This window comes from Eumetopias jubatus, unplaced genomic scaffold (genome assembly GCF_037043125.1).
Source record: "Eumetopias jubatus isolate StellerSeaLion01/CBP00866 unplaced genomic scaffold, mEumJub1_p1.0 scaffold_8, whole genome shotgun sequence".
Taxonomy (NCBI): Eukaryota; Metazoa; Chordata; class Mammalia; order Carnivora; family Otariidae; genus Eumetopias; species Eumetopias jubatus.
Genome location: NW_028274814.1, coordinates 117137311 through 117159402, shown reverse-complemented (window position 1 = coordinate 117159402; position 22092 = coordinate 117137311). Strand labels below are relative to the sequence as shown.

At 34.2% G+C, this 22092-nt stretch overlaps 1 protein-coding gene across 3 annotated transcripts in view; it reads right to left on the bottom strand.

Moving 5' to 3' along the window:
- Positions 1-3573: 3573 nt before the first annotated feature.
- The window catches only part of METAP2 (methionyl aminopeptidase 2), a 29542-nt gene continuing 11023 nt past the window's right edge, over positions 3574-22092 (bottom strand). For all 3 annotated transcript variants that reach the window (XM_028105445.2, XM_028105447.2, XM_028105446.2), the window contains 8 exons: positions 19840-19942; positions 10853-11014; positions 9932-10113; positions 9015-9109; positions 8657-8753; positions 5711-5814; positions 4944-5059; positions 3574-4260 (listed from right to left, as the gene is read on the bottom strand). In XM_028105445.2, coding sequence (XP_027961246.1) covers positions 4008-4260; positions 4944-5059; positions 5711-5814; positions 8657-8753; positions 9015-9109; positions 9932-10113; positions 10853-11014; positions 19840-19942 — 1112 coding nt within the window. In that variant the 3' untranslated portion in view covers positions 3574-4007. The remainder of the gene's footprint in view (positions 4261-4943; positions 5060-5710; positions 5815-8656; positions 8754-9014; positions 9110-9931; positions 10114-10852; positions 11015-19839; positions 19943-22092) is intronic.

Here is a 22092-nt window from a genome sequence, read left to right as displayed (position 1 = left end):
AATATGTGTATCAATGACAGCAGGTAACTAAACTTTTTTCAAGTACTTGGGAGTTTTAAACTTTGTGTTTACTTCAGACTGGCATTACCTCTTTTTTATTTTGGTGTCTTAATTGGCTCAGATCATGAATTTGTGCAATCTTTTACTGAAGTTCAGGTGGCATCATTTTATACATTTATTTATCTTTTGTAGGCATTTTCTATACAAATTCTTTTTAGATGGAAAATTAGTTTCTTCACTAATAGTCATACCAAAAAAGAAATTATTTCAGGCCATTTGTATACTGAAGTTACCTTTGCCCCTTGGAGTTAAACTACTACATTCATTATGAAATATCAAGGTATCACCTAAATACTCATCAATCACACTAATTGATATTCCTGAGGCTTTGTTACAGGGCTCAGAATAGACATTATTTTGGTTAATGGAACTTCCATTTTTCCAAAATATTAAGTTTTAATAATTGTTATTTGGCATAGTCTAACTTTATACAAATGAAAATGACAGCTTTATAAATAGTATATTTAAATTACTTCAGTACTGTGGACATGAAAACAATGATGGCTGGGACTTATGATGGTTTGTTTGGCAGCAAACAGGTTTGTCCAGATTCTAGTAAGCAGTCTTATCAAAAGTCTGAATTCAGCAGTGTATTATGATATACAAGTACAGTTTAACTTGAATAAGTTCATTTTATATGCTTAACATTAGATCTCTTAAAAGCTTTGTACCATATCGTATCTTGAGATTTTTAAAGGAAAAAAATGTCTTCTTGAAGAGAAAAAAATTGCATAGGACAGAGAAGATAATTGTTCAAAATTGGCAACTGGGCAACATGTTCAGCATCTCCTATTTCTAAATAACTAAAGGGTTGGATTACTTTTGCTCCAGTTACGTGAGGACTAGGAACCTCAGATATTCAAACACTGGGCCCTTATTTTTTTAATTAAAAATTATCTAAACTTACCTTTTATTAAAAAATATAGTGTGAAATACTCTTTGCTCTTCCTTAATAATCTTACTAGATCTCTTCAAAATCCTACTGCTGCTAATTACTCACTAACCTCTATAGATCAGCTGTTTAACATCTTAGCTCAGTGTTAACCACTGGAAGATCATTTTTTCCTTAAGTGGGTTTTCTTGCAGGTTGAAATCTTCATGAAAGATAATATCCTGTAGAATGCTGTTCTCTGCTAGTGGTCATCTATTAAGTATAAGCTTGAAAAGGACCCCTATTAGCAAATTTTACTTCAATTTCAGAGAGCAAGTCACTGGGACAGCTGATCAGGAAGTGCAATGAGAATTTCTCTGAACAGACAAATCATTTATGCCAAAAATACAGCTTGAGTATTAAATGGCTAAAGTTTAAAATCGTTCATTTAAATACCTATGCAAGTTGTTACCTCAACTGTTAACGTAATTATACCTCATTAAAGATTTAAGTGGTCAAGATACTAGAGTCTGGCCTCTTTTAATTTCAAGGATTACTTTATACTTGGGTTAACTGCTATACACTTTTGCACCTAATTTTAGGGAGATATTTTAAAAACCACCCTGGGGGCATCTGGATGGCTGTCATTAAGCGTCTGCCTTCAGTTCAGGTCATGATCCCAGGGTCCCGGGATTGAGCCCCGCATCAGGCTCCCTGCTCAGCGGGAAGCCTGCTTCTCCCTCTCTCGCTGTATATCTATCAAATAAATAAAATCTAAAAAAACCCAAAAAAACAAAAAACCACTCTGGAAGCTTTGCTGTTTGTAATGGTATAATTGCTTGTTTCAGTACTTAACTTCAATATAAAAATATATGAAAGAAAGTGATTTAGCCTTTTACTTTAATCCCTCAAAACCAAATGTATGGGGAAGGCTGTGTGTATGAGGTCAAGGGGGTATATGGGAACTCTACTTTATGCTCAATTTTGCTGCAAACCTAAAACTGATATAAAAAAATTAAAGTCTATTAAATTTACAACAAAACTAAAACCTAGTCAATGAACAGAAACTTAGATTTCTTATTGTATATCTCAGTGTAGCCGTCTATATTCAGCTAAGTTGATCTAACAAAAAACAACATGTTTTGGTTGTAAAATAATTTACTAAAGGCACTATTTGTTAAACATCAAACTAATAATTTGTTACCAATAAGGTACATCATTGTAAACATGACAAAATGATTTCAAGAGATACATGGCTAGTAGGTAAACAATACAATTTTTTTAAGTGACAGCTTTCCTATTTACAAGATCATATTCCTTCCAGCTATTCCAGGGGCATGCAGTGATGCTACCGCTCGCAACAGTTATCTGAGCGGGGGAGCTTGGAACTCATAACTGGTTTGAAATCACTACTGCTAAAGCGGTCTTACAAAGGTCCAAAATTCTTCACTCATAAGGTTAATTGTAGAACTCTTGAGCTTAGAAATCAAGATACTTTCTATCTCCCACCAAAACACATCAAAAAGGTATGGACTCAGAACCCCGAAAGAACTAGCTGGAGGGCCCAAGACCTACAGCATGTCCAAGCATGAACTGGTGAGCTCTGCCACTAAGCACATCACAGAAAATGGAGAAAATAATCCAAAAGTAGCTCTTGAACATTAGCACCATAATAAACATGGCTCATAGCTAAAAACTAGATTGTTTATCCCACAACATTCATTTATAGCTCTAATGCTGAAAGAGCAGCTTTTTAATGTATAGTAAGTGATCTAAGTACAGAAGTCCGGTTTTTCTTCCTATGAGAAAAATGTTAAAATACAAACTAAACAGCATCCCAGAGGCAGTGAATCCTATTGTGCTAAAGCATATACAAATTAAGGCTTTACCTTGGTACATAAACAATTTTAAAATTATGTTGGAACATTCCCAACAAATCAGTTACAAAGAATTCAAGCAATCTGTTCAAGAATCTGTCAGTGGGACTCAGTTCAAACAAGTATTCCGCATCTCACATTTAACTTACGCCCTTAGCTGCCATAATGAGCGTTACTGTAACCTCACTCCCTGAAATGTCACCATAGTTTTGAAATCAAGCCAGTCAAGGGGCAGGGTGTTAAAATAATTTGGCTCACTAATGAAAAAGCCTAGTAAGTCAATTAAACTTTTCTAACTAGAGCACGGTCCAAGTACAGAAGTTTCCCTGTTGTAGTATTTGTAGTTTTAAATGCCCTTTTGGTTTACTGAGTAAGCTGAATACATTTCCTGATAAGTGCTACCACTGGACAAAGGATCTAAATGTTGAGATTTTACTAAATCAAGGTTTTAAGCTGGTACATATTCCTACTAGGTCATGTTTCAATTAATAGATCTTTCTAATGTCAGGGGAAAAAAATGAAAGATTAATACGGTTCTAAAAAGAAAATAAAGGCAAACTATTCCTAAAGCTCTATATTAATTTATGAAGATTCTCCCACTTAATGCATGTATAGATCTTGTTTTAGCCACTATGTCAGAAGAAAAGTTTCAGTGTAGAGGTCTACAATCAAGATAAAAGGCTCTACATTTCCCTACATGTTTAGCTATTTATGTTTAGCTAATTCCTGTGCAGAATTATAACCACAGACATTGAAATATAGCTCTCAGATCTGAAAATGTCTTTATTTTTTAGAAAATGGATTCCAGGAAGGTTAAAAAGCAATACCAGAGGGTATAGGTGCAGAATTGGATGTAGTCATTCAAAGCATTCAATTAAGAATATGGCAATATAAATATCTGAAAAGCATTTCTTAGGTGTTCAAAACAAAAAATGTGTAAGTCATTCCTAACTAATTTGAGCTTTATAGCATTTCCTAGATGGGAAAAACAGTTAACATTCGAAAGTCCTGAAAGCTTTTTCCTTGGCTAATTACATTAGATGGTTTGCCTTTGATCAAATTCCTTCCTTTTTAAACATGGATAAAAGCATTACATAGGTCCACTGTTAAACAGACAACATGTTGCAAATTACTTCTGGTATAATGTATTCCAACAAAGCTTAGAAAATAAAAGATGTTGAGGCGGCTTTGGACTAAGTTTAATAGTCATCTCCTCTGCTGACAACTTCTTTACACGTTGGACGCAACAGTATGGTATGTTCAAACTGCGCTGTATATGATCCTTTAATGTCACATAACGGTGGATATGGATCTACAATGCCCAAGTCACACAGATTCTTCAAAGCCATCAAGTATTTACTTTCTCCCAAGCGATCCAGCCATCGGCGGCAGAAGGCAAGGGTGCCAAAGTTTTCATTGATGACATTCAACAAGTGTTTTGTTCTTGGAAGCCTAAGAGGAAAAAATCCAAAATTAACAGGTATCTAAAAAGTTCCCCACTCATTTTCCCCGTTAAGGAAAACTTATACAGTAGACGTGGCTTCACTCAGTAATTCAAAAACCTTTTTGTTGCCTCTTTCAACATTCAAAAGTCAGAATGTATAACAGCCCATACCTAATTATACATGGCAGCTGAATGGGAGAACAGCTGAAGGCTATCTTATCATATTTATGTGTTTATGCACGTGTGTGTTAAATTCCCAGTAGAGACTCATCAAGAGTACTATGGTGGGAATTTTCCTTTTTTGTGCATCAAGCTGAAAGACCTGCACACAAAGGAGGTATAAATCCATCTTTCAACCATCTTTTCCAAAAAGTTTAAGGTGGAAAAAAAGGGTAAAAATAGGAAGTTTACCAATAGGAAAATATTAAGAACCACCACCTAGAAATGCCAGCAAAATAATCACCTCTCAAATTATTACTGGAAACTGGATCTTAAGAGAATACTTGCCTATATCATTTTTATCTCAGTTAAGATTTTTAACAGGCCAATTTCTTTGCTGTATTATAAAAATCCACAAAACTTACTGGTAGGCCATAGAACTGTACAGTTATGAATGTACCCCTGTGGATGTTTGTCAAATTTTTTTAAAACGCTAACTGGGAAAAGAAACATAAAAACAATGGTCTCTCACCTGATGGGCACATGTCCAACATCAAAATTTTTCATATAGTGTGAACATTCCATATCATCATGAACAACGCCTTTTCCTGTGCTTCCAAAGGTTTCAATGGCATATACTTCTCCTTCCTAAAGAATATGTAAGGGCCAGGGGGAAAGAAGAAAAATCCAGAACTAATTAAAATTGCCATTTGTTAACTTCAGCCTGAGGTATTATTTACTTCAAGTAAGAAACAACATGAAATAACCTCTAGCAGTCATTATTCACCCTTCCCTGCTTTATCTCCTTAGCACTTTTTGGTCTTTCTGTGTCCTATCAGAATGTAGCCTTTATGGGGTGCCTAGGTGGCTCAGTTGGTTTAGTGTCCAACTCTTGATATCTGCTCAGGTCTTGATCTCAGGGTTGCTGAGTTCAAGCTCCGCGTTGGGCTCCACATTGGGCATGGAGCCTACTTAAGAAAAAAAAAATGTAGCCTTTACATGGGCAGGGAATTTTATTTTGTTCACTAATGCATCCTCAGGGACTACTAAAGAGACTGGCACCTAAGAGATGCTTAATAAGTGGTGAAAAAACAATCCCTTGGCATACCCAACCTCCACAGCTAACTGAGCCATGGTCTAACCAGACATGATCTGCACATTCACACAGACCAATTCCTATCAGAGTACAGACGGCAAGTTAATTTTGCTCAACATACTACATACTCAACTATCACCAACTTTAGTTTGGAAAAAAAATAAAAATGCTTCATAAAAAAGCACTGTTAATGGCACACATACCTCCATTCTTGTTGCCTCTCCTCCTTTCACAATGGGCACTGTTTTCCCAGCATGTATTCTATATGGCCCGATTGAATGTCCATTTAGGTTACGGATTGGTTTCACTGGCATAATAGGAAAAGATAGTTTATTCAAGGTCTTCAGGAGCACAAACATATCTCTTAGCTTTCTGGCACAGAGTTCAAACATTGACTTAAAAATAAGACATGGCTCTACTAAACCTCATGTTGACACAGTTACATACAAACTGGAAAACTAGTGGAATATGAAAAATCAGTGTTACTGATTAAAAACTAGAAGGGAGGAAGGTATAATGGGAAAAGAACAAACTACGTTATGAGGATATAATGGGGATGCATCTAAGGAGGTATTGTTAATAAAAGTTATAAAATGCCATGTATATTGTGGTTACAAACAAAAAATATAGTTATGGTCCAAAAAGTAATGTGAAAATGAGGATTCTGTGTCCAAATGACAGGATTATAAAACTAAATTTTATAATTATAGCACAGCTCAAGTGTTAATAAGGAAAATCTAAACAATTCCAAGGTCCTCAGACCAATGACAGAACCAATTGTGGTACATTCACACAATAGAACATCACACAACAATAAAAACAAAAAGTTGGGAGTACAGTGAACAACTGAAATAAAACCTGAAGAAAAAAGAACAGAAGAAGGCACAATTATATACATATTGTTTTATTATACATACCAAAATTAAGCACAATTATACTATTATTTAGGGATGCATAATTAGGTGGTAAAGACATTAAGAAAAGCAAATGAAAATACTTTAGCACTCCAAACAGTGGTTTGCTAGAGGAAGACTGCTGTAATTCAAAAGGGTATACAGAACTGAAGGGCTTTTGGAGTGCTGGCAATATTCTATTCCACTTAATTGAATTTTTATGTTGTGTCTCTTCACACACAACATAATTCCACAATAAAAAAAGATTAAAAAAAAAATCTAGCTTTACAGTGCTAGAAGTCTCAGTACAAGCTACCTTTCTCTCAGGGCAGAATTAGGCAGCAAGGTTTTTTTTCAACTCTACAACAATGAAACAATGACAATTATATTTAGGGGGTGGCACAGGAAAATAAAACTCTCAATTAGCTCTTCAAAAAAATTCTCCTTCTTATACAAATGATAAGCTAAATTTACTTTAAAATTCAGCAAGCATCATTATTTCTACAAGACCTGGCAAACTTACCCCACAGGCCAATCAAAAACACATTTACATAAAAAGATTGCTTAGCTATACTAACCTAACATACAACCAAGTTACATAAAAGAAGCAGGGCACAGGAGTATCTGTTTGTATATTATACAGGTTGTGACACCAGCAGGCTAATTCTGGGACCAATAACCATAAAGGTAACTTTACATTCTGCAGCTTCCTGATCAAGGTAAATAAAATCACTCCCTTGATGGCTCAGTTGTTACGTGATTGTGTAAAGTGCTGCTGGGAGTACAGCTTTTCGTCATTTTTTTCATCTTCCCAACATCATGATTTGTCTATACCCTTTCTGCTCAAAGTAGTAAAAATTAATTAATTATGCCACCCTCCACTAAGAACCTTGATCAACACAATAACTGGTATCAAAAAAGGGGTGCTGAAACAACAGAACCTAAAACGTTGCACTGGTTTAATGGAAAGAGTAAGAAGGCAGATACTGATTCCAGTATTTCAGGTTGGCATTTGTTATGTGGTGACTAAACATTAAGTCAAACTGTCACTTAATATACCTTGAAAGGCAGAGCAGAAGCCAACCAAAGCTGTAGAATTAGGAAAAGATAGGAGGGAAAGCTGATTTGAGAGGGACTTGAATAACCTTTGTTTGTTGTGGCACCAATCCTAACTCTGGGGGCAGGAAATGACAAATTTGTTGAATACTAATAAATTCCAGGCATTGTCATAAAATTTACTTTTCTTAAAAAACAAAAAACAAAAAAAACCATGGTATCATTAATCCTACTATAGTCAAAGAAACTTGGGTTCTGTTTACAGGGTTTATCGATAGACCCATCTGACCCTATAGTATATTTTCTTCATTATCCCATAATACCTCCCATCCAAGTGTGAGCAGCCTTAAGAGTATTGTGATTTGTGCTGGTGTTCATAGGAGAGAGAGAGCAACAAGGACAGCCGCCATCAGGTCACAGAGGAAGAACCCCTTTTGTAGTTGGTAGAAACATAATACTCTATCACTATCAGCAAGTTATGCAAAGAATGCTAAATGATGTGAATTTACTGAGGGCAAGGAAGCAAGAGTGTCTCTGCAAAGAGGAATATAAAGAAGAGAGAGGATTTGATTAAAGGAAATATAAGAAATACTCCGTGAGAAAGTTATTAAAATAGCAGTTACAGAAAACAGTGAGATTAGGAAGGGAGATAGTGGTCAGACCCTGAGAGCTGGGAAAGGCTGGAATGATAGGAAAGCAGCAGAAAGCACAGGTGACTCTGGAACTATGTACCTAAGGAGGTAGCTAGGAAAGACTAAGAGGCAAAGAAAATAAAGATTAAAGAAAAGACACACAGAAATTAACTGGACTCTAAATTCTGAATTCAATTCAAAAAAAGCGGGGTGTGTGGGGGGGTGCTGGTCATCAATGAAAAGCCTCTGGTTTGTCTCTGAGCCTCAATCTGAATCGTCACAGAAAACCAAGTCTGCATTTTGGTCAATCTGGGATAAATCCCTGGGTGTCCCATCAGGTACCACAGTAGCTTCGCAATAGTTCCCACCTAGTGACCACAGTTTTCCTAATACGAGGAGGTCATTCATTGTCCCCTCCCCCCCTTTATATTTTTTCCCTCTTTATATTCCCAGGAGATAAAGATAAAGCAGCTGACTCAAAGAAAGCACTCAACACTATTTTGCAAAATTAATTCTGCAAGAGGTCACGTGCATTTCAAAATAAGATACATTTTTTTTAAAAACATACCTTGATATGTCTTCCCATCTATTTCAACCTCATAGGATTCCATAACTTCTTGGATGGCCTCACCAACATCACACAGACGGACATCAATTCCAGCACACTAAAAACAAAATGATGTATACTTTGTTACTCAAAGTGCAGAATTTTATAGCAATTTATTAGTATTTTAAAATAAAGGACAATTAAGTAAACTGCTTAGCACATTATAACTTCCTCTATAAAAGTCTTTGGTACATTGTACTGGAATTACCCACTTAAAACCCTAAGGGCAGAAGACTGGTCTTACATAATCCAAAGACCTTAAACAGGCTATAAAATGTTCAAAATATGTTGAATGAAATTGTGCTTCTCGTTCACATACCTTTATTCCAGTGTTAGTGGCATCTTTTACAGCTTTTAATAATGTATCATATTTGGGATTAAAAGTAACAGTAAAAGCACAGTCAATAATCCTACCTGAAAGAGAAAATTCTTAAGTTGACTTATCAGCTAGTCAATTTGTCTACTTCACAGCATCTACTCTATTAACCTTGCTAGTTAAAAGGAAAATAAAATGATGGGTCAAATGAAGGCAATAGTCCAAGTACCCAGATAGCATTCACAATCAAAAGTGGAAAAAAATATGTTACATAAAGGTTTCAGAATAAAAAGACTATTTCCAGTGTTAGTATATATTACTTCAAGGCAGTACCAATTCAGTACTAACTCACGTGGATAAGCAAAATTATAAACAGAAATAAATCAAAGAGAAAAACCCCGGGGGGACTAAAGCAGCACAACGTGGGCAGAGAAAATGTACAGGTCCACAGACACTAATCGTCAGTCCAGCTTCTCCAATTTAGCAAAACCTCAGGTAAGTGCTTAATCTGAGCTTTATTTTCTCACCTGAAGTGAGATAAAAAAGGTACTAACCTAAGAAGGTTTGGGGGAGAATTTAAAAAAGCCAGCAAGTATATAAAAGTTGATAAACTTAAAGGATCTAAGTAAATGTTTGTTGTTGTTAAACGGATAAATGTCTGAAACAACATGAAGAAATGTATGATTAAATTCTTCACACTTTGATACAAAGAATAATAAACCTCAACTACCACAGTTTGCATTATACTCCATTTAGCAGGATGCTTAAAAGTAAATCTCAAAATCTGCCTCAACACAGCTCTACTGAAAAGTGAGGCATAAAGAAGAAAATTGGGGAATTCAAGTACCTGCAGCCCCATCGAACAGAGAGAAGACTGTTTTTTTGTGGGGATGGGAGGAGGCTTATTTCCAAGAACTCACCACTTATATGTGTTCCAAAGTCTATCTTACAGATGTCATCATACTGTAATACTGTTGTGTCACCAGCATTTGGAGTATAATGGGCAGCACAGTTATTCAGAGAACATCCGGTAGGAAATGCCAGGCCTGCATTTAATCCATTCTCTTTAATTAGCTTTCGTGAACAGTCTTCCAACTTTTCACTATTAAAAAAAAAAAAAATTGTTTACTTTTACATTTTTATCATTATATACCTTGTCATCAGGTCCAGAGAGTTTACTAAAAACTCTTAAATTACTTTCTGGGAGTGATCTGAGCACTTCCTGGATGTGAATAAGTAACAGTTCTCTGATGCTATGAAAATAGTAGCTCCTCTATAAAAGATAAAAGAATTTAATTCTGCTAGAAATCTGAAGAAACAGAACCACATGATCCACTTTTAACTTAGTTTTCTAGGAAATGAGATTCTTGACTTCAATTTAAATGTTGATTATGTTTTATTTGCTCAATGTTGCACATTTTAAAAATTGTCTGAATTAGAGAACTGTTGCCTTTTACAGCTAATTACTTCTCAAAGGGAAAACTAGAGAAATTACTTTTATTGGTTTCTTCACTGCATTGTAACTATGTTTCGTGACCAATAATTCTAATTTAATATGAATTGTTAGATAGCAAAATAACAGATTTTCAAACAGAATGTAAGAATCATAGCAATGTGTCCATTTGCATATATAAGTGTACATGAGCACAAAATAGGGTGGTTGAGGTACAAATGTCCTCTTACAATTTCCTCAGTACATTCTACAGTACAAGAACTCAGAGATAATTCTAGAAGCTTCACTTCAGGTTTTAGCAAAGCAGTAATGAAAGACAAACATTACAACTGGAGTCAGCACTAAAAAAAAATTTTATCATGTTCTTACAAAAACATATTCCTTTTACCAGATTTCTATCATTGTCATCCCAGGCTTGATCCAGCTCATAACATATTTTCTAACTTGTCGATGTGCTTCCGCAGCTTCTCGAAAATCATTCCAAATCTCTTCACTAGCTTGATCTAACGCTTTCTTTTCTTCACTCGTAGTTCTCCAAGCAGCTGTTCGCCTTTATAGTATGTACAGCATAGTATTAGTCATTTAAGAAACAGAAGATAAACATAAAAGCTGAGATACAAATATACTAATATAAGACATTTTAGATAAAAATGTTACACATTCAATTTCTTTTATTAAATGTCAGCAAAGTTTCTGAAATACAAGTAGTCACACAATCAAGCCAAATCAAGTTAAACCTTAAGACTCAAAAAATAATCCTCGAGATTTTATTCAGAGAGAGACTAAAACTCTTGCCACACACAAAAAAAAACACAAAAAGAAAAAATAGGAAGTCAGAAGAGAGTCCTAGAAACCAAGAAGTGGGAGAAAAAAGTCATCCTTCCACTCAAGGTTACAGTCTAAGAGACTTCAAAAGACCACACCAAAAATTAGCATTTAACTTCATACACAGGGTAAGTACTAATGCAAAAACTTGACCTGGAAATCTACATACACCTCCCTCAAAACATAAATGTGTTTTTGTAGGATTTTTCTAACTGTATGTATGTGTATGTAAATATATCTATATATCTAATCTAATCTATCTATCTATGAAGTGATCTTCCTTGAAGAATATGGCTCATATTTTAAAACTTCCAGGAGTAACAAACATTTTTATTCAGTATCTGGGAAGGAGGAGATCCATTGACTCCCTTTAAGCAGCGTATTTCAAAAGCAATAACTGTTTTCAAATGAAAATCTTTCAAAAAAATTGTTGAACTTTCACACACTAAGCAATATTGAATATATAGCTCACAAACTCTGATCACCGACATGTAAATTATATTCAGTTATAAAAGTGATGCTTCAAGGAAAGGGAGGCAAAGTGAAGGCAAATCCAGCCTAGCACCTGTTTTGTAAATAAAATTCTACCCCAATATAGTTACGTCCATTTGTTTACACACTGTCTATAGCTACTTGCATGCTACAAAGGCAGAACTGAGTAACACCCAAGGCCTGAGATATTTACTATATGGCTCTTTAAAGAAAAAGTTTATGCAACTGCTCTACACTATGCCCCTAAGTTAATGCCCCCAAATGCTGTGAGTTTTTCTGTGTCACTGTCAAGTTCATTATGATCACTTCCTACTGCAGCAGTTACCTGTGTGCCAACAACTAACACCTCTAATTCACTACAAAGATGCAAAGGGGCTGCCCTATGTCAATTTAGGGATACTTAAGCATCACAGAGGCTTCTGTGACTTATTTTGTTTGGAAATGTATTTTGGATCTGTATACTGATGTTATCAGTTTTAAACTCCACAAACAATTAAATGTGTACGAACTACTTTTATCAGAACAGTGAAGACTCAAGAGGCAATTTCTAATAAAAGTATTCAAATGAACATCCTCAGACTAGAAGGTAACAGGATAAGATCCTTTAAAAGTATATTCTCAACACGTGGCTCAACCTTGTTTTCAGCTGCAATACACTTATAGTTGCTTACTCCATGATGGGACAGACAAGCCACAATCTCCTGACCTCCAGATGTAACCCCAGTCCTTTCTCTCCCATGAATCCAAAAATCTTCCCTGGGAACCAAGAATCCGAATATTCTAAGAACAAATCATTTTCAGACATAAGAGTACTGGGTAAGGTCTCAGATCAATTTTTAAACATATCACAATTCTCCATCTCTTACATGGGCCATAACTCTGGCACACATACTACAGCCATACCTATACGCATACCCCTGCCTCAAAAGCCAAACATTTTCGTGAAAAGCAAAAATATCCTCAAACATTTTCTCTAGAATGGTAAGATGACAGACTATAACTGATGGATATCAGCCATGAAAATGAAATTGGTCATTATCAATTCCCATTTCTTCTCAATTCTTCAAATCCACTTCTTATAGGTTAAAATGTTAAGTATAATTAAGTTCCAAATGCTATTTGACTACATTTTAGAATCAGAATATAGTACAATAAAGATCCCCAATACTGAAATCAACAAGCCTCACATGATCTTACACTTCTGAAGCTGCACAGCTGACTCTTAGAAGCAGTGAATTCTTTGAAAGGTTTGAATGTTCATTATTGGTAGAGTTACCAATCAGAAAATGGATTAAAGAAATTATTTGTCTAAGTCTTAAGTTCAAATTGAAAGTCATTAGAGTAATATTCAAGCATCTAAAATCATAATTCCAAGCTTGTACTATTTACAAAAAATATTATGAAGGAGCCTCTCCTCCTTCCTAAATTTAATATTTTGATGTTCAGTCTGTTTAGCAAAAGAGAGAAATTAGTAAGATGAAAAAAACATTCTGAGCTCGTAATAATTATCTGAAAGGGCAATTAATTCATCCAACTGACAGAGGTGGATTAGAAATGCTTTTAAATTTTATTATGTCTGTGCAACAAAACAGAGTAACTGCTTGAAAGAGAATCTTTATAGAAGTGTTTACAGAGTATGTAAATTCACACCTCTTTCATATTTGAGTCTTTTCAGTTTTTCATCTTTTTTACTAGATTAAAATCATAAAAGTAAAACCAAAAGATACAAAGGAATCCAATTATTAATTTCAAAGTCATAAACATTTCTGAACTCATCGCATAGATAACTTAAAAGCTAGTTATATTTATATTTTTAAAGCACTATATGCCACATTTATAAAAAAAAAACATTTAAAAATGCATGTCTTTAGGGGCGCCTGGGTGGCTCAGTCGTTAAGCGTCTACCTTTGGCTCAGGTCATGATCCCAGGGTCCTGGGATTGAGCCCCGCATCGGGCTCTCTGCTTGGCGGGAAGCCTGCTTCTCCCTCTCCCACTCCCCCTGCTTGTGTTCTTTCTCTGTCTCTCTCTGTCAATAAATAAAATCTTTAAAAAAATAAAAAAATAAAAAGGCATGTCTTTAACCCAGAAATAATTAAGAACGCACACAGACATGACACCAATTCCTTCCTCTGAAAACTGGTACTTAAAAGGGAAAAATAAAGCATGTTTTAACTCTGCCTATAAGAAACTATAGTTAACTGATAAAGTTAATTGATACCCAGCTGATAAAGGAAAATTCTTCTTATAGGTCAGCTAATAAATGTAGAAGGAACAAGAGAATTAGAAATTCACCATTTTGCAGTCCCCAATGAAATAACTGATAATGCATGGATAGATATTAAAATAATTAAGTAAAAAGTTGTTGAAGAAAAGGATATTCCAGTGGTACCAAACTACCCCCACAGATTACTTGGAAACTGCAAAAAAGAAAAAAGAACCTTTAAAAAAGAAACAGTTGGCTGTTACCACATTAACCAAGTGATCAAATACAGTAAAACTAGTAATAGAAAAACCTGACACTACATCTGATGCAACAGACTATGACACAATATGAACATAGTATCACTTATATGTTCCTGCCAAAGTGCTTAATCTAAATCTAATGTATTCCTTTACAACTAATTCCAGTTTATAGAAAATAAAGGAATAGAGAAAAGTTTAATGACTCCACAAGGAAAACAATAAAATTCTAAATATGTAGGTATTTACATGATACTGGAAAATTACTGTTAATTTATGTAAATGTGATAATTTGGAGAATATCTAATTCTTGGGAGATGCTTAAAGTTTGTTTTCTTAAGTAGGCTCCACGCCCAGCATGGAACCCAACCTGGGGCTCAAACTCACGACCCTGAGATCAAGACTTGAGCTGAGGAGCACGTGGGCAACTCAGTCGGTTAAGCTTCCAACTCTTGATTTTGGCTCAGGTCATGATCTCAGGGTTGTGAGATCCATCCTTGAAAGGCTCAGCTCCCAGAGGGGAGTCTGCTTCTTTCCTTCTCCCTTTCCCTATGTCCCTACCCTTCCTTCTGAAATAATTAAATAAATCTTAATTAAAAAAAAAAAAAAAAGACCTGAGCTGAGATCAAGAGTCGGACACCTAACAACTGAGCTACCCAGGCAACCCAGATGCTTGAAGTTTTTAGAAGTGAGGACTCAAAAGAGACTTGGGGCACCTGGGTGGCTCTGTTGGTAGAACATGCAACTCTTGATCTTGGGGTCATGAGTTCAAGCCCCATGTGGGGATTGGAGATTTAACTTAAAAAAAAAGACATTTTTAAATGGTCCAGCAAAAAAAAAAAGAAAACACATACATATACAGAGACATATAAAAATACTGTTGATTTCTTTACTAACATGAAAACAAATTTAGAAATGGGTTACAAAGCTGTTTTTAGTATAGTTCTATCTTGAAAAACATTCCCAGGTATTTATAATACACATCTGTATACAGAGGCAACAGAGGAAGAAATAGCACGTCAATAGTGGTTTTAAAATTCATTGGCAGAATTTAGAAGATTTTTCTTTTTTTCTTTTTGCTTATCTGTATTTCCTACCTCTTCTATAATGGGTATGTACTGCTTATAGAACAACTGTCCCAAACAACTGCCTAGTACATTTAGAAATAGGTATCAGGAATTTCAAAGTAATTCTTCATTCTACTTCTAGAGATCCAGAATAAGAGAAAAATCAGACCTGATTAATACTAAGATGTTCATCACAGAATTTTTTCTAATGGTAAAAATCTGAAAAAACTAGGGAAATATTCAAAAACAGGGAAATCACTAATAAAATTATGCCAAGTATAAAACAGAATAGCATAATCATTCAAAATTGGTTTAAAAAATTTTTAATGACACAGGAAATGCACACAGAATGTCAATTTTTTTAAAAGGGAAAATTACTAATTACAAGAGGGAAAAACAGTAATGACAAACTAGAGAAACTGGATAATACTTATCTTAGTGATAAAATCTGACATCATGTGCCTCCAGATGTGACAACCTTGAATTATCTACTTGTCTAGTATTCCATCCAAAAAACACAAACTACTGGAGTGTCTGGGTGGCTCAGTTGTTAAAAGCTTCTGATTTTGGCTCAGGTTGTGATCTAGGCAGGCTGGCCCTGTGCTCAGTGGGGAGTCTGCTTCTCCCTTTCCCTCTCTCTTTGCCCCTGCCCCTGCTCGTGCTCGCTCTCTCAAATAAATAAAATCTTTTAAAAAATATACAAACTTCTCTCAAATAATTCAGAAAAAGTAGTATGTATACAGATTCACCAATATATTATTTTCCACATTTACCTTCTATCTTGCAAGGAGAAAATGTAATCTTACTATTATACAGTATATGTATAATTGTCATAGTCCATTGGGAAAGAGAACGATAAATGAGGCAAATGTTAAAGAGAACATGAATGAAAGGTATGTAGGAACTCTTTGTACTATTCTCTTAATATGGAATTATTTCAAAAATAAAAAGTTAAATAAAATATTGTACTCAACCTGAGTGGTTGTTACAGAGGCAAGCTGTGATAATTCATGTAATTTTCAGTAAGTTTATTAAAAAAAAAAAAAAGGAAGGGGAAAAAGAGAGAGAGAGGCAAACCAAGAAACAGACTCTTAATTATAGAGAACAAAGTGATGGTTACCAGACGGGAGGAGGTGTGGGGGATGGGTGAAACAGGTGATGGGGATTAAGGAGTGCACTTGCACTATGTTGTACACCTGAAGCTGTATGTTAACTGGAATTTAAATGAAAACAAAAAAAAAAAATGAAGGCAGATACAAAACTATATTTAACACTTTACCAAGTATTAAGAATACTGATTCTGATGTATTTGCAAATAATCAAAACTGATTATATGAATGTCAAAAATATCAAAACTTACTAAAGAGCAAACATAATCACAATAATTTTTTTTTCTCTCTCCATGGCATACAACATTGCTTTTCTTTTCTTTCTTTTTTTTTTAAAGATTTTATTTATTTGACAGAGAGAGACACACACAGCGAGAGAGGGAACACAAGCAGGGGGAGTAGGAAAGGGAGAAGCAGGCTTCCCTTGGAGCAGGGAGCTCGATGTGGGGCTCAATCCCAGGACCTATGATCATGACCTGAGCTGAAGACAGACGCTTAACGACTGAGCCACCCAGGTGCCCCCAACACTGCTTTTCAATATTTAAGTATTACTCCAAAAATATTATATAATTAATATCTTCCTCTACTGTTTCAAAAGCAAAAGTTATTCTACCTCCGTAATGTTTAATTTGCAATAGAAAATGACAGTAAGGAGGGAAAGGTAGTCTTTAACATTTCTAAAATCTCAATTTTTCTTGTATTAAACATTACTTCAAGTGTTCCACCACATTCACATGGTTAAAAATATTAACAATCTATTTAATAAGTATAGGAAATCAATGCCTTTCTTCCACTTTAGCAATAAACATATAGAAATGGAAACAGGTATAAAAACATCTTGTTTACATCAGTAACAAAACCATAAAATACTTTAGAATAAATTTAACAAAAAAGGAACAGGATCTACCTGAAAATAAATCAGATTAAGTGGGAAAACATACTATGACAATAGGTAAGACAATGTGACACAACTGTCAATTTTCTGAAACAAATACATAAATGCAACTCTGATCAGAATTCTAAAGAAAGCATTTTTCTGTGGGTATATGTGTTAAGACTATATGAGAATAGCTAAATATAAAAAAGAACTGTGCTTGGTGTGTGTGGCAGAGAAAGACTTGCCTTATCAAACTATCAATATATATTATAAAGTTGCTGATAATCAGATCCAAATAGTACTAGCATAGGAATACACAAATAGATCAGTAGAATAATAGGAATTGGTTCATTATGAAAATATAGTTCCATTATATGAAAATATAGTATATGGCAAACGTGGTCATTCAATTCAGTAGAACGAATTATTTAATAAACAATTCTAGCACAATTGGCTATCCATTTGAAAGAAAATAAAATTAGCACTCCCAGTCCTACACAAAAAAAATTCCAGACTAACTAAAGATGTAATAAAACACAGAGTAAGAGTTTGAAAAAAAATCTAAGAGACTGCTAGGAACCCAGAAATATAAAACATAAACATGCACTGTATACAAAATTTTAAAACTTTTGGAAGAGCAAAAGAATAAAGCCAACAATCAAAAAGTGCTCAAAATCATTAGCAGTCTGGGAATCATAAGCTAAAGTATTAATATATTCTTTGATTCAGCAACTCAACTCCTGGAAAACTATCCCATAATAAAACTGCCATAACATAAAGAGATAATACACACACGTGTGTGTGTGTGTGTATATGTAATAATGTATATGTATATGTATATTCTTAGAAATGTTCATTACAGAATGGTTTGTAATACGACAAAACAGACAAAATGAAGGCTCATCAATTAGAAAATGGTGGAATAAAGTATGGCATATTCACACTATGGAATATTATGAAGCCATTCAAAAGAATAACTGCTATTCTGACTGACTTGGAGGGCCTTCCAAGAGATAGTCCTGAAAGAGAAAAGATGAGGAAAGTGTGCCTAGGATTCCATTTTGGAAAACAAGACCAAAAGAGTCCCTTCACATAAACAGACATAGATGTACACATATATGAGTGTATAAAAATATGGAAGGCTACCTGCTAGGTGGTTACATGGGTCTGGAAGGAAGGGAAGGAAGAGGGAACAAGCAAAACAAATAAATAAAGATTGTATTTAAAAATAAATGTGATTATATGTACTATGAAACTTTAAGTTAATTAATGTGAAATTACATGTCTGTGACATTTCAAAAATAGACACTTTAAGAGAGGGATAGTGACTGATGAATTCAAATTCAAAGAAAAGATGTTCATGACATACAATTTCAGAACTTTATACTTATTCCCTAAAAGTACTGGGAATGAAGGAGGGGGATTAAAATATAACATCATGTTCTTTCCTAAAGTTTAAAGAAAAACAATGATGTCTTTACAGATCAATGAAACACGGCTACAGTAGAAGCTTTCTTAACCAACTATTGCAACCACTGGATTAAATGATGCTCTTGATTCTCTCTGTAAAATATACTAACCTATGCCCATTGTATGCTGAATATGACAGGCTGACAGGTTCCTGTTCTGAATAATAATAACAGCAGCAGCTAACACTTAATGCTTACTATGTGTCTGTTACTCTCCTAAGTGCTTTACATGTATTATTATTCCTCACAACCCTATAAAGTGCTCATTTTATAGATGAAGAAATGAAAGCAAAGACATGATAAATTACTTGCCCAAGTCACAAAGCTAATAAGTGTTAGAGCTGGGATTCAAGTGAATCCCAGCTTCCATGTTCTTAACCAGTCAGCATAATGCCACTATGAGTGTCTGTTGACCAGCTAAAATGTATCCTTTCTGAATCAGGTGATTTGTCTTCCAACAATCAGGTGATTTGTCTGCAAACCACTGTAAGTCATCTGTACTTGTTAGTATAATTACGTAATTTAGTTATATAGTACATAAAAAAAAATTTTCCAATGAAACTAAACTGACTACTCAGAAAAGTCTCAATAAAGGCAAGTCATCAAAAAATACTTCTGTCAAATTAAGTGTAGATAAGAACTGCAAATGGTTTCAGGAAAAAAATGTAAACATCCAGGTACCAGCCCTCAGATTACTTAGCTTTTATTCTTCACGGAAGCTCAAAATGGATTACATTTATAGACAATGCGTTATGGATATAGATTATGGGAAGAAAAAAGTGGAGTACAATACAAATCTACGTTCAAATACTGAGACTGATGAAAAACAAATTTAAGTTAACTTTTATCAATAAAGATTTTTATGTTTTGTGATCCCCACTTTAACATACTTTTCTGATTAACTGAACTATTACTGGTCCCAATCATTTTGGATAAGAGGGCTTCTACTGTATTTTCTGTAACAAATTCACAAGCTTTTATTAAGTTAGTGGAGCAAAGTTCTGAGAAAAATCAAATCTTTATTGCTAAGCTACAACTTTCAAAGTCAAACTGGAAGTTATTTTATAATTCTTACCCATCTTGTGTGGGTGGGTACTCGCATTCTTGTCCTTTGGGAAATACACCGTTAGGATACAGGTCACATATTGGAACTGAGGGAGGGTCTGTTTGAACTTTTGCTGTGAGATACAAATAAAGCATTAACTTCTGTAGTTAAAAATAAAATTAAGCAGTTATCATTACAGTTTTTCTCAGTTCCTAATGGCTGTTATATGTCCTAATTTTAAGGAACCTCCTTGCTATCACAGCCTTGTAGTTAAAAACAGAAGATATTTCACCATGCTGGCCACCTCCTCTCCAATTTACTGTTGCTTGGGAATAGAAATACTCAACTCCTTAGAATTCTATTATGTATTTAAACAGTATATGCCTCGGCAGAAAGCACATTTCTAATATTTTTGTCTTTATATACTATACCGGAAATGGAACAGCATAGAGAGGCTGGTTTTCACAAATAAAAATCAAAGAGGCAACAAGAAAGTATGAAAAAAACCCTATAGCAATGAGGTAAAAATATAAAGCTATTATGTATTAATAAAATAAGTGAAAAACTTATTTCAAGGGTATATTAGGTATAAAAGTTAAGAGTTATACACACCCAGTGCTAAAAGAATTTAGGTAGCCATATAACAAATTTCCAGATACTTAAAAAAAGTTATAGTCCTTAGCATACGTTTTAAGGACATTATTTCCCAAACTATATTCTAAAAGACACCAGTGTTCCAAGATGATTTTTCAAAATATCTGGAGATTTGTCTTCTAAAATTTTTTTTAAGTATATAAGAACTGGTTATAGAGTTCTTATTATATGAAGAACTGCCCTTTAGTAATGAACACTGTTTCCAAAAAATGCCAGAAGTGGAATGTATTAACTTATGCAGCAATATAGGACATTAAAAGCATATCTGCAGCATTTCAACTACTGGGGTGAAATATGTGGTTTCCTTTTGATTATAACTGGTCTTATGGATTTTGTGTGTCTTAAATTTTAACACCTATTTTTCTCTATTTTGCAATGGGGGAAAAAAAAGACCTATATAAATAAAAGTATAACCGTTTATTGAGCCAAATCATTTATCTATGGAACCACGTTTTGGTTCCTTCTTTTAATTCAAACACTCAGTATCTCATGAGCATCAAACATTTTTCTGTCTTTACCTAATGTTTAAAAGTGTTCTATGGGCAAATCAACTTGGGAAACACTGCTTTAGGTTCTTCCTAAGAGGGAACATTAGAATTTAAAATCAAAAAAGATCTTAAGAAGTCATCTAATTTTGCTTTACACAAATTTTACTTTTCATTTCTACTGATTCCTTCCACACTATGATGAGAAACCACTTTAAGGGATATAGTTCTTAACATTTTCACCCCTATTTGCCAACCTTGAATTTGTCAATGTTCCTTTTAAGGTGGTATATTGACTTGTAATAATAGTCCAAATAAGGTATAATTAGTTTAAGACTATACTACTGATTCTAAAAATCCTAAGCTATTAAATAGTTACGACTCCTTGCTTTTTGGCTTACATTATACTAGCACTTAAAATCCTTAGATCCTATCACCCTGTATTAACATTATATATGTCTACTAAATTTCAGCTTGTTAATACTAGCCTATTTCTCAGTTTTCCTGATCTTTTGAAATCTTGACTTTTATCAACCAAAGTATTATGGTGTCACCCTCAGCTTTATCTCATCTACAATTCTGATAAAAATGCCTTTTATATTGTCCATAAATTCTTAAGACAAAATAAAAGACTCAAAAAGATCATTAGAGAAAAGTTTTGTAATTAAAATATGAGAGCTGAAGTCTAGCCTTAACCACTTATTAACTGTGACTTGGACAAATGGCTAGATGTGCCAAGCCTCAGTTTCCTCATCTACAAAATGAAGAACCAGATGAAATCTTGGATAACCTTTGAAAATTATAATACACTATGTCCAAGTTATTATCTAAAATTATGCATAATTATAACAATCTGTACTGCAGTTACCATTAACTATTACTTATAATTCTCTCACTTTATAGATGAGGAAAATGAGGGCAGTGAACAGTCCATAATTACATTATTTGGCTTATTCCAGAAATGATTTATGATAGTCTACAAGGATATCTAAAATACACAAATAAGAGACAGTAAATTAGAGAACAAAAATCAAAACATGGAAAGAACATAAAATGGAACCTGAAATACTGCCAATACAAAACCACAGTTTTGGCTCTAAGCCCTCTAGTAGCCAATATTAAAAAAAAAAAAAAGGGGGCTAGA